The sequence below is a fragment of the Petromyzon marinus genome, chromosome 16 (genome assembly GCF_048934315.1).
Source record: "Petromyzon marinus isolate PM22_M1 ecotype Great Lakes invasive population chromosome 16, UKy_Petmar_22M1.pri1.0, whole genome shotgun sequence".
Classification (NCBI taxonomy): domain Eukaryota; kingdom Metazoa; phylum Chordata; class Hyperoartia; order Petromyzontiformes; family Petromyzontidae; genus Petromyzon; species Petromyzon marinus.
The window spans coordinates 1659712-1673341 of record NC_133682.1 but is presented as its reverse complement, the minus strand read 5'-3'; the positions used below and the strand labels follow the sequence as shown (position 1 = coordinate 1673341).

Here is a 13630-nt window from a genome sequence, read left to right as displayed (position 1 = left end):
GTACAGGCACAAGCGACGTTTCGGACCATGGCCCTTTTCCCATCATCTCAAGCCCCTACAACGTCGCTCGATTCAAGAATCCTGTAAACTCTACCCGCGACATTTATAATCGTGCTGTTTGTTGCTGGCAACTTGACGCTTTGAGCCTATGCTGATCAACTCTTATTATAATTGATTACGGCTACAATCGGCAGAAATGTCACTTCGAGCAAGCTAAGCAGCCTGGATAGCGATTGAATGGGCGACCACCATGCACAACCGCGGCTCTTGTAGCCTGCCGCGGCGCTACATAGTGGGCGGCACTTGGGCAGCGCAGGAAAAACGAATCCAATGTTGTACTGCACTTCTATGCCCGATGAGCCTTTAAAGCAGAGGCACACAAAAAAACCCTCCGAGCTGGCACCGAGCTCCACTCCACCTAGGAACCGGATCCTCTAGGGCCCGGGAACCGGGAGCCGCCCATCCGGATGACGTCATTGCGCGAGTTAAACAATGAGGTGGGCACCGCCCACATCATCATGACGTCACCGCGAGAGTTAGAGGCGAGCCTCGCCCACATCGGCATGACGTCATCGTGCGAATTACCGTAGACAACGAGGCGAGCCTCACCTACATCGTAATGACGTCACTGCAGGAGTTAAACATCGAGGCGAGCCCCGCCCACATCGTACCACAGGAATCCGATGAGCCATAAAGCTCTTCCCCCCCGCCCCCAGATGTCCAGTAAGTTGAACTTATTTCGCAGCACGTAACCAACCGGGCAAATCAGAGGTGCGATTATCAAAAAGAAACCCAAGAATTGTTGATGCTGCTACTGCTGTCAGTGGCGCATAACGACCACAACACAGACTCAACACGCTCTCCAATAACGCCTGAACAAAACAATAGCACACTTTAAATGTGCGCATCATGTGCTATATAGGGCCAGTGCTCGAAACGTCGCCTACTATATATGTGTGTGCTATGAAGAAGGATCGTTTTCCGAAACGTCGCTTATTAAATATGTTTTATTTCAAGGCCACACAGAGTGTGACTGACTGACGTGTTGAGTTTTTATTTAAAGACACGAGTTCGGCACATCGAATTCTAAACTAATGTAGTTTTATTTGTATATATTGTAAGTTATAAGTTTACATTTGCTACACTTTGCACTCCTGTCGTGTTTTTTGCATCGTTTGTTGTAACGTTCTGCCCTTACTGCACATCTGTGAGTTTAAGAGCTTTACAGCTTCTAGATGTGAAGCTTTCGTGACTGCAAGGATCCATACTCTTTGGTTCTATTCGGTAAAGTCACGTAGGTTAAAAAAATAAAACAACAAAAATCACGACGTTTCGGCCACAACACAAGTAGCCTTCTTCAGGTGAAGGAACAGAACTGTCGGGACGACAGAGCTTCAATGGACGCTGCTAAGATTCGTGGCGTCTTTTTAAGCTGGGTGAGAGAAGTGAGGCACCTTGACAAAGGAGTTTACATATCAAACAGGAGAATTTAGCATTGAAATAGCTGAGGGAGTAGCTTGTGACTGGTCACAGAAATAGCTATATTAAAGTCAAAGTTTACACATCCACAGAGGCACCTTGTGCATGTACGCCAAAGGGGCTGCACTACCCAACTATCATACAGTAAACCGATGTGAAAAAACGAAGTCTAAATTACATCAATATAATAAATGTACTCAATATATTCTTCAATAAGCTGAGCTATTAACAGCAACTGGGTATACACTTCGATGGTGTGAAAATTGAATTTTAAGAGCTGCAAAAGTTTGGGATACCACTACTTGAAAAAATATACTGTACCATTGAAAATTAGTTTAATGTTTGGTTCGATTTAGAACATCTTTCCAATTGTTGCTTCATTTGAAACCATCTTCTCGGTTGAAATTGTGTCTGTGTTTGTAAATCTGCATTGCCTCGTGAACAATCTTTTTAAAAAGCTCATCGGATTCCTCGTGCCGCAGTCCGATTTTGCATGACGTCATCATGCACAGAGCAAGCCCCGCCCCCGAACTCATGGCGGATCACGTGACCACGCACTATATAAAGCGGAGAGCGCTCAAGTGTTCGGCTCGAGTCGCGGTGTGTGTTAGCACGTCTGGCGTGCACGCTCGCATTCAATCGGCCCTATATTGCATTTAATTCGTGTTACCCGCTCCCACCAAATCAAGCGCCTCATTTCTTTTCATTTCACCCTCAAGTCTCGCGCACGAGCGACCAACAACAGCGACGATGCGTGGCTGTGGAGCGGCGCTTGTCGTGGTGGTGTTGGTGGCGGTGGTGGCGCTCTGCGCCCAGGCGGCCCGCGCCGCCGTGTGGCCCAGGCGGCCCCACTGGATGCCGCCCAGCCCCTACCGCGTGTTCAGCGCCTGGGTGCACCCCACGCGCCAGGTGAGGAGGCCCTGGGGGCTTCTTGGCCATAGAACTTCTTTCGCACCGCACGTGGCTGCCGACCGCGCCAGTCGGCGGTGCGGCGGAGCGAGGTGCGGGGGAGGGGGTTGGCTCGACCTGGATGGGGCGGTAAGGTGAGGAGGACCTTCGGGTGACACGGACCCCCCCCCCCCCTAAGTCGGCCGTGGCTGGAAGGATCAGGACCCCAACCTCCGAGGCGAAATTGTTGGCCTCGGAATTCCATGGGAAAGGTTTAATTCGGCGTGCGCGTGTACGCAAGGTCTCGTGGGCTGTCGGCTGAACTTAGTTGGACAGTCGTCGACGGTACGCGACGTGGACCTTGAGGTGAAATGGGCTGGGTCCGTCTAACGCGTAGGCGTTCGTGAACAATATCATCCATAATGCAGGGTTTGTTTGAGTTAGATCGCGTTAATATATAAATGTGTTAAACCCGCCACCACCCGACACGGCCAATTAGTAAGGGTTGTCACCGGTGTGCTGTACTAGTGACGAATTGGCACGTTCTGTTTACGTGACAACCCCTACTTATTGGCTGTGTCGGGTGGTAGCGGGTTTAATATATTTTCACGCGATCTAACCCAAACAAAAACCTTGTGTTATGTACGGGTTGGGTCTGCCTGGCTGGACGGGTGAAGGGTGGACGTAGATGACGGCCTCTAGACCATTGGCTATACCTGCCTGGAATTGGTGAGCACAAAGAGCCGAGGAAGGGGGATGTAGCTACCTACCTGAATAGAGGATGACTAACCAGGTGATATGGTCTGGGTTAATCTGTCTGAATGCAGCGGTGAAAATCTGCAGCAGATGGCCGGGTGGGTCTGTTGCGCTAAACGACGTTGAATTCCCCGTGTAGCATTGAACCCGGAAACTAAGGTGTGTTTCAGTAGATTGCAACTGTCCACTCGGTTTTTAAATTAAACTTTTCTTCTCTTGCGTATGGCAGCAATATATTCAGGAGCTCATTCCATTGTGTCGATGTCTGCTAGCCACAACGAGAGTGCTTCATGAGTTAGTGTCGTTTTGCTGGTCCTCTGTTGAAGGAGCGCAGAACTGCAACAGCGGGTGGTTCATACTCATCTGGCTGGCGCTAAACCCGAAGGTTAAACCGGTGTGTGCGTGTCTCTGAAGTTAAAGTCCAGGGGATCCGTCGTCACCCTGCCAATTGATAACTCCGATAAAATCGGTGGCCGAATTGTGACACCAGCAGCTGCTCATATGTAGAGCTGCACTGCTACACTGCACTGCGCTCGCTGGCTTTACTTAATAGGCACTCTCTAACATCACCCACCGTACTCTAACATCACCCACCGTACAGTGGGGTGTGCGTGTGTGTTTTTTTACCCTGTGTCGAAAAGTGGGGTTTGCTGGGGGGGGGGGGGGGGTACGTGTTGCGACTGTGGTCTGAATCTAAACCGAGTAAATCGACATCGCTGGGTTGTTTTTTACAAGTTGAATCATGCTGGATATGTTCATTTCTCTGGCACTCGTCGCGTAATAAACTTATGTCACCATCAGAAGGGGGGAGGGGGGACATCCCCGTTTTAGGGCAGCATGGAACGGCCTCTTAATTGGCAAAGGGCGCTCCTGATTAAATCTCAATGTGCGACTTTGAAATCTTGCTAGAGTAATATAAAGCCCCGACAACACACACCAGACCCAACAACAACAAACTCAAAACCAAGTATTCAAGTTTGTTGATTCACGCTCGAAATGGACAGAAGTTTATTGTGCCTTTCCCACTGCATGCACGTGTATATACAATCACGTGGTCTAAAAGCGCACCTCGCCTGGCACAAGCACCGTGACGTCACTGCCACTCGGTGGCCAACGGCGGCTGTGTAGTGGTTAGCGTACTGCGCTACATTCCCAGCCACCCCAGTTCGATTCTCGCTCACGGTCACCATCGTTGACGAATATATGAACCGGTCCTGGGGCTCCGTTAGATCGACTCGGCCTTAAATTAGTACCTGATGTGGTTGGTGTGTAAACATCACCACCGGAGAGACAAAGGCGGACCGGGCGTGGTGCTGCACACCCGCCGTGCCGGCCTACATATGTTCTCGCTAACAGCACGTGCCCCAAACAGTCTGTGGGCTGAGTATGCAAGGCCCTTTTGTTAAACCGCTGCTGAATGAGGAGGGCCTTTCCAAACACTTGAGCTACTGTCTTTAGACCGTTCTTTGCTTTCAAAAATGCCATGTTGCTATGCTGAAATGTGTTTTTTTAATAAGCTCTAAGGTATAAACGACAAGTTCCCCCAGTTTGACTCGTGTGGCGTGTTTCACATTGACTACCACTGGGTCGCTTCACGACACCATGGCTTGTTGTTTTCCCCTCGGAATGCAACGCTTCTCGTTCTCCGAAGATAATTTGGGGGAGGGGGTCGCTTGGATATTACTTTGACGGGGTGACCACCATTGCACAAACAACCACGTGTGGTGGCCAGTGGAGCACATTTCATTGCCGTGCTGTACTAGCCTATCTACGCTGCCTGCCATCCAGCAGTAGATTGCCAAAAGGCTGTCCTGCACACGTTGCGGCGATATTTGTTCATGCATGGGAAACTTCCTTTTACGGGTACCAAGTGGACCCTGTTTTAAATACAGCGACGTCAGTAAAACTCGTCAAGAGTGGTTAAAACCTTGTATTATGCCACAACATGTACTGACTTTCCGTAAAGACGAAAACAACAACTTGTGCATTGACACCACTGCCTACCCTGTCCCTGGGAATGTTTTCAAGACATTAACTCGACACGTGTGGGTGGCGTGTCGGCGTTTAACAAACTGCGCCACGAACGCGGCTACCCGAGGTTCGAGATAACAAGCAGCATCATCAGGTGTTGACAATAAACTCGGCTCTTGTGAGGGCCGAGCATTTGAACAAAATAAAAAAAATGGCAAGGGCTGGATTGACGTTGTTTAAATAGTTAAAACGCAAATCCTTGGCGATTGTTTACCCCATTGATGGCGATCGAGGCATCGGCACGTTTTTCCCACAACCTTAAAATGGGGAAACGACATTCTCCAGCGCTCGCGTGGACCACCGGGCGGGCTAAAGTTGCGTAGTTGAACCACAATTGCGAGCGACCTTTTTTGCAGCACTTGAAGGTGAAGAGTTTCGTCTGGAACAACTGTGGACCGGAGAGCGACGTGGCCATCCTCAAGAGCCTGCAGATTTCGCCTGACCCCGTCGTCATCCCAGGAGATCTGACGGTCGCCCTCAATGGCGTTACCACGGTCACCCTCGCCGGCCCCATTGAGGTGAGGAGCTTTGCGTGTACCACGTGTTCCTGCGCAAATGATTAACTTTGTTTTGGTTCAAGATTCTCAGTTTTTTGAGTGGTGAGCCAAAATAGAAAATGGTCTTCCTCCAGGGTTATAAAAAGGCCTGTTTCCAATTGTCATGGTAACCCAAGATGTCAATGTGACCACAAAATAGTTGCCAGTGGGGAAAATGAGAGCGCTCTGCTCTGTCTGATAATGTAAATAACGCAAAATGCATCAGAGCCTCGCTTGTTTGCGTGTTACATTCGCGGATATTGAAAACCTTTTGCAACCGTCACCGTACATTGTACAAGAAGCCCAATTTTAATTGCGACTTAAATATTTTTACAATATTTCCGTTGTCTTCAAGATGCACAATCTTGAGATGCAGTTTCTTTTTAGGTGATATATATATACACATCTATGTTGTATTGTACTTCCAAGTGCTGTTTTTGGGTTGTGCTGTGAGCATTTATTCTAAACTTGATGTACACTGTTGTGGGCATGCACAGGATTTGAATTCAACAGTTGATAAAGGCTCGAGAGAGAAAATGCTCCACTGAACACAACCTGGAAAACCGCACTTTGCGAAAGAAAACTTGGATGGCGCATTACACTAAAACAGTTTACGGCTTGAGGGAAGTGTTACGATCGTGCAAAATGTGTTTCCTGTTTCGTGCAAAATGTGTGCACCGTGAAGGCCAATGTGACACTGGATAAGGAGCTGGCAGGGCTGTGGATCGAGGTGCCGTGCCTGGATCAGATCGGGAGCTGCGTGTACAAGGACGTGTGTCAGCTGCTGAACCAGCTCACGCCACCTGGACAAGACTGTCCCGAGCCCCTGTTCAGCTATGGCCTGCCCTGCAATTGCCCCTTTAAGAAGGTTGGAAACATCACAGTTGCAGCAACAGATGGCCTACTGGCAAATCGTCAACTATGATCAATACAGTACTAAATGAAGGCCTCCCCCCCCCCCCCCCCAAGTCCGTTTCCTTCTCTCACGGTCTTGCAATGCTACAATCCACCTAGTACCTTTTGCACAAGCTGATTGCATCGCTTAATCTCTGCAGTGGATGTCCTCGGGCCCTTTCCTTCCCTTGGCTGGCACTATTAAGTTTTTTTCTTGTAGGGAGATGGACGAGAGGGGTTACGTTTAAAGCATCATTGAGCTATTTATTGTCCAGCACCCATGGTTAGCCAAGCCTGCGACAGTGTGGACTCAAAATACAATGTGTATACTGTGACTATTGGTAAACAGCGTAATTACTAGCTATTTTCAGAAGTGACCCAGCCACAAATGATAGCTCAACAAAGTGGCTTGTGTAAATTTATAGCCACTTGAATTTTGTTCCAGCATATTTTTTGATATAACAAAGAAAACAATGTGGTAGTGTTGGAAAGTGTGAAATTAGCTACCACGTGTGGCGTGGTGGGAACTGCGCCCCCCCCCCCATGCCCTGCAGAGTCATGCAGTTGCCAAGTTTACTTTCCTTCCTCCCAAGCCACTCTGAACATGAGTGGTTTGGGGAAAGTAATTTCGTCTGGCCCCCGTTTTAGTACACACAGGACCGGGATAGATAAATTCTAAGCCAAGTTCAGAATTTATATATAGTTATAAACTAAATTTGCTCAGATTTGAGCAAATATAAGTGTACAACCTTTTCTAAATCTGCTGTTCGATCAGGGCTTCCCCACTTTGGGAGGGGGTTATCGTTATTTATCCACATTTCACCTCGCTGGGCGGTTTGGTGACCGCGTGGGAGCATTAAAAGCATAGTACAACACATTTTTACGCGCTGCCCTCTGCTCCCCACCATGTAACCCTGCTGCCGCAGCCTGTAACGCCTCTAATGCACAGTGCTGGCCCAATCAAACGCTATACAGGCTCAACCCTGCTTGGAAAATGCTGGTAGATCAACGATGCCGAGTTTTATTATAATATAGGAAAAGGCTTGAACCTTCGAGTGATTGTATCAATTGTGATTTATTTTAAATGTTTTTGCAGGGACAGTACAACTTCCCAGAGTCCGATTTCACCATTCCGTACGTGGAGCTTCCGTCTTGGCTCACCAATGGAAATTACCGCAGCAAGGTGACGCTGTCCATGGGCGGGAAAGAGGTGGCGTGTTTAAAGCTGTCGCTCTCGCTCCATGCCGAGTGAGCCGTTTTTGCTTTTCTGCCGTGCGGAGGTCTGCTCGCTGGCGTTATTTTCCATTCTAATACAGATAATATGCAGATATGAATTTCTACTTGTAATTGGTGCAAACCGCATTTCTTAGTCTGCTTTATCAAAATGCTCACTGTATGCAAACGTTGATTCTAAGTTTGCCTAACATTTTATTTTAACCTCAAGGTAGTCACTTTAGCTGTATAAGTTGCATTAGTAGGCTACATTGTTCTATTGGAATTTAAATAGCAGTGAAGTTATTGCATCCAGGAAACCTCGTTATACTGTGGACCTCCAGAGGTGATCCTGAGTAAATGTTTCGGGTTTACACTCCAACACACTAGTGTGCTGAACGAATAAAACGATATGGCATGTTTTGTTTACGTGACAAACTTTACTAATTGGCTGCCGGCTGGTTACCGGTTTAACGACACATTCATATTTACGCAATGTAACCCAAAAAAACGTCTTATTGCAGAACTTTTCATTGCATAGTTGTCTTAACTTATTAGTAATGATGCAATGAATGTCTGTAGTGTGCACACGTGTTTCTTGAAAAGGGTCCAATTTGGGTTTCTGGAGATGGGGTACAATGGAGACCGTGGCAATGATGAGAGAATGGGCTCGTGATGATAGCCTAGAGAGGGCAGCGATGCTTTTATATGCAAACTTGCAGTCATATTGACGTTTGGCTCATTGGTCCAGTTGGGAGCGGGGAATTAATCAATGGCTTTAGTTACCAGCTTGAATCTACTTGTTTTAACAAAAGCTACTTTAAGATTTTTCACAGAACTTAGTAATAGCCATGACTTTGCAGTTCTTTCCCAAATCTTCAGTGCTGTATTGTATTTGCAATATTCCAGTATTCAATGTCTGCATGCGAGGCATGATCTACTCATGGTTAAATGAGGTTTTTAAAAACATTTTAAGTAGCGTTGCATGCACTGACAGTGTAATGGTATGTTTGCTTGATTGTGATGACACAAATGGAATAAACCCAATCAATATTTACTGATGCTTTGTGATATTTAATATCTAAAAAAACTGCACTTCACGGAAATGATGAACAAATTCCTCATGTACAGACGTACAATGCTGCATCCTTTATTTTAAATAACAAGAATGCATCACGAACAAATGATAGTTTACTAATGAAGGTAAACAAAAGCACATACACAGGCTGCTGGATGTCTAATAAAGACCCTCACCAGTTCTATACATTTGTATTGATTGTGCAACTGTCAGACTTTGCTTCAATCTGTTTTTGTTCCACTGGGAAGAGCCTCTTTTGTATGATCAGTTCCCCTTTGGAGTTGATGTAAGAGTGGGCAAATTCCTCTTCTGTTGGCAGTCCTTGTGGCAATTTCAATGGCTGGACCCTGCAGGAGGGGTGAATAAGCCACATTGTCACGACAGTAAAATATACCATGGAAAACAAGTTGGCAAAAATCGCACAAATCCTTTGCCAACCAAATATTCATATTTGCACTGGTTTGTCTCCAATGTGGTAACTCTAATCAATTTGTCAGGCGTTAAATGGATCCACTGGGGCACTGTAAACAGCAATTGTTTCTGGAAACTGCCATCAGTGACACATTCACCATGGGTGACTGATTCTGCAGACTAAATTAATCTGTCTGAAATGACTGACCCATAGTTGCCCATCACAACTCTCCACACCATCTCACTTCATCACACTCGTGCCCAGATCCCCCTTGTACAGGGACTTATGGTGTACACCTTTTTAAAATGAAGAGGGTGTGGGAGTCCCAGTTCCCACTTGGTGCTTGAATTATAATTAAAGTACAATGGGGAAACGTTGCTGTGACCATCGCTGGTGAAGAATACAGAGGCAATAGTTTCCCAAACGTTGCCCACGTGGATTAAGACCAAGTCCGTAATTGCAAAACTATAGGCTTCAGTTTTGTGCACATTTGGAAAATGTTTACAAGAGTTGTAGTGCCCCCCCCCCCCACGTGATGGACTGACAGCTCATGCACACATGCTTTAAACCTAGGAAAATAAGCACAAACTGTCAGTCTTTTGCAAAGGCAATATGTAATGAACGTGCTGCTAATAAAACTTACTTTATGAGATGCTTGACCATAGTAAGTTGAGCATTAACAGATTCTATGTTCTTGTGTATCACAGGGTCCCGCTGCATAAACATGAAAAAACAGTCTTCTGAAGTTTGTTGTAAACATAGCATTCCTGTTTTTGCTTTAGTGCAACAAACTGCTATGTCTGCATGTCTTCCTTAGCAACGTGTTCATAGTTTTTAAAAGGTATATCTAATGAGTAACAACATGCCAGATGTTAAAATGTTTTACTTTTGAGCATGTTCAAGCCAACAAATGTACATAACATTGAGACAAAATGGTGTGGGGAAAAAAAACCGTTTTCAATGCATTTTAACTGCTAAACAATCATGACACCATTCCCTGCCGACCAACTCTCAATACCTTGGTCAGGCCCAGGTTCTTGATGGCCAATTTCTCCCAGTAGGGCCGGCGGTAAATGCTGCGGATGCGTCTCACGATGTGCAGCTTGTGTGGCTGCTCAGGGTCTCCTCCGTATATGTTATGCTCCTTAGCGTATTCCTCCTTGCTCTGTTCACCCCCAGGGCATCGTGAGAAATGAAGTCCAGAGTTGTTTAGGGGTTCATTTAGTATTTTGCAGTTTTTACTATTGTTATCAGTGTCATGTCAGAGAAGGCAATGTCGATTCTGAACACGTGCAGAATGGTGCATCACCTTGTTACAAAACGGCCCGCAGACATCAGAGCTCCTAAGATTCCTAGAAGGGTTCTCTTACCCAAACCGGGGACGCTATACTTTCCCATGTGCCGTGCTACAGACATGTTTTGCTATGTGGCAGTCAAAACTTTTTTTAAAATTCTCAAACGAATGTCATCAACTAGTGCCTCCATAACCCACTTTATAATAACTGGGGTAAACATATTGTTAAAATGGGTCTGAGGCTGGAGCAACGTACATCATTGTATGGAACAAACAGATGGAACCGAAGAAGGAAACGAATAGCTTCTGGCGAATTAATACACGTTCATGTGGAGGATGTTAGGAATATATTGGCAGGCAAGGTTACACAATTAAACGTTGAGAATAGAAAGCGACTGTTGTAGATCTTATCAGGAAAAGTAACTTGTGGGTGGGGCAATTGTTCAAAATGAAGACGGGCAATTGATTTAGACCGCGATTGGCATGGCACCCAGACCACAAACCGGACGGTGAGATATTTCAAGAGCGGACCTTGGAGCCCAGGTGTCTGGAAGAGGGAGGGGAAACTGCTTAAGTGTGCTGCCAATGACACTATGTGATGATCTTCGACGTTGTATTTGTAGCAATGGTATGGGTAACGTACGTGATTTCGTGCTCTACTTTAAAGTGGATAATATATTACAAGATGATACAGCACAACCTGCAATGTTCACACAAAAGCAACTCGGGCACATACTCAATGTTGTGGCCCTTCCTGGTTTTGCAAAACAGCAGTTAAAATAAAAACACCAGTAAGCGGATCACACTGAATCTGAAACGAAAAAAAATGCATCATTACCTTCCTTTTGGAGCCTTCCTGAGCATTCTTTTTGTAAATCGCCACAATGCTGGTCCTCGCAAACTGGCAGAGTGCCCAATTTCGACCCAAAAGCATTCTCTGTGTCATCTGCCAAGCAAAAGTATCACGTTAATGAAGTGTTTTGGGATAACAATACAAGTTGTTTTCTGTCCTTCAGGTATATGAATGTTCACAATGTAACTTTCAGAATTTTTCTTTTCTCCCAAATGTCACAAATGGTGATTCTGGTGAGCAACCAGCTGTGAGTGTGGCAAATGTGGGAGGGCAGGAGCTCACGTGGAAGTGAGCGACGATAATGAGAAAATTTACTTAGTCTATAGGATGGAAGGCCTTGTAGTTAGTACGAACTTTCATAGTAGTACAGTCCACATTCACAATTACTGGTGGGAATGATGGAATTGCGCGTCGCTCGTACAAGCTCCCAAGGCAAGCATTGCAGTGCCACCTAGGGGTCAGATCTAATACAAGATGGTACTCGGGACTGACCGAGACATTGATACACTTTTCAAACAATATGGAATGTGACATTGGCAGCTAGGACATCTTGAACTACAGACGGTCACTGCAGGCAGCCCCATGAGTTCAATTAAAACCTAAACCTCTATGGACCCTGTAGCGTTGGTACATATACGGGTCCTGAAATAAAACCATGCATTTAAATCCTGATATAAAAAGGTAATTTAGATCAGTGTATCCGGGCCCGATCAATTGTAGAGTGATGGTCTTCTCCATTGACGACTCCGTGCCGGTGCTGTAAATTCCACGTTACCATGGCATGAGCCAGTACATTCATAGACGACCACTGTTGTAATCTTGATTTGAAGCTTTCGTGACTGCAGGAATCCATACTCTTTGGTTCTTTCGGTAAAGTCACGTAGGTAGAAAATAACAGATCACTACGTTTCGATCGTAACACAAGCGATCGTCATCAGGTGAGACAATTACCGTAATTGTCTCACCTGATGACTCAAAGAGTATGACCACTGTTGTAATCTAATAGTGGTGATCGTTTAACGCAGGGGGTCGGCAATCAAAATAAGAACAAGAGCCGCATTGCACGTGGTGAATACGAGACGGGGCGCTGAATAAACAACGTCACGAAAACAGTCCTCAAAGAGCCGCATGCGGTTCCGGGGTCACAGGTTGTCGACCCCTGGTTGAACGGAAAGGTGACATCGACCGGGCTGTTTGAATTGTCGACCTTCCGACCTCAAGCGAAGCACCCCCTGCCACCGCATTCCCCAATACGAACCCTGACATAAACTTCTGATATAAAGTCCCTTCAATTCAGGATTTATGAACAGTTTCATAGCGCAGTACTCTACCCTGCTCGTACACTGTACTGCTACATTCTCTGGTCAACCTATGCAGATAATGTATATTACAATTCTAGGTCCGGCGAGAACCCATATCTTTAAGAGAGGTTATTTGCCTGTAACACGGCATTGATGTAATGTGGTGGTGGCGGCGTACGCCTGTAATCCAGCAGTGTGTAGACGAGGCTTGGTGGATCACGCGAATCTTTTGAAACTCTCTTCCCGTGGGCATCGAGGTACCATAACCCTGGCTCGCCAGGTGAAGACAGTAACCGTACCGTTACAGCAAATCGTCGAATCTCCATATATATTTTTTTACAGCGACCATCTCAAACAGCCAGGAAAGCCGCCCGTTCACCAACACTGACCAGCATGAAGTATGCGCAAAACAACGCCCATGAGCGACGCGGAGTGGATTGACAAAAGCGCAGCGCAAGACAGAACTCCCCCCCCCTCACCGAGACGCGGCCCGGTGACAATGGTTGACACTCACCGTCGCAGCCGCCGCCAAACTGTGCTGAACGGTCGCCCATTGCGTCCTGGCGCACGCGCCGATCATGGTGCGTGCGGTTTTCTTTACCTTGTTGATTTGTTTACGCTTTAATCGCTTGCGATTTGTTTACGGGTTTGATTTTTTTCACCCTCTAAGAGGACGTCGCGTGACTACAACACGGGCGCCGCCATCTTGGCTAACAGAAGTCACGTGGGGGGAGCACGTGACGAGGAGGAACGCGGAAGCGGCGCTGAGACGCGCGGGTTCACAGTGGCGGGTGAGGAGGAGAGGGTTGAGGTGAGTGGAGAGGTGAGAAGAGAGCGGGGTTGAGGTGAGTGGAGAGCAGAGAGGAGAGGGGGGTTGAGGTGAGTGGAGAGCTGAG

General features: G+C 46.7%; 2 protein-coding genes across 3 annotated transcripts; one reads left to right on the top strand and one right to left on the bottom strand.

Annotated features, from left to right (window-relative positions):
• The first annotated feature begins 2048 nt into the window (after positions 1-2048).
• Positions 2049-8853, top strand: GM2A (ganglioside GM2 activator). The gene is made up of 4 exons (XM_032955600.2): positions 2049-2388; positions 5511-5672; positions 6376-6558; positions 7681-8853. The coding sequence occupies exons 1-4, from the start codon at positions 2230-2232 to the stop codon at positions 7834-7836; spliced, it is 660 nt and encodes a 219-aa protein (XP_032811491.1). The 5' UTR covers positions 2049-2229; the 3' UTR covers positions 7837-8853.
• A 69-nt stretch (positions 8854-8922) lies between these two features.
• Positions 8923-13480, bottom strand: MRPL30 (mitochondrial ribosomal protein L30). Of its 2 annotated transcripts, none has more exons than XM_032955602.2 (5): positions 13249-13480; positions 11419-11526; positions 10305-10451; positions 9930-10000; positions 8923-9221 (listed from the first exon to the last, which is right to left on the bottom strand). In XM_032955602.2, exons 1-5 carry the CDS (start codon positions 13312-13314, stop codon positions 9056-9058), a joined length of 558 nt encoding a protein of 185 aa, XP_032811493.1. In that variant the 5' UTR covers positions 13315-13480; the 3' UTR covers positions 8923-9055. The 2 variants fall into 2 exon arrangements, with proteins under 2 accessions (XP_032811493.1, XP_075923518.1); XM_076067403.1 differs by lacking the exon at positions 13249-13480 and adding an exon at positions 12913-13048.
• Positions 13481-13630: the final 150 nt, after the last annotated feature.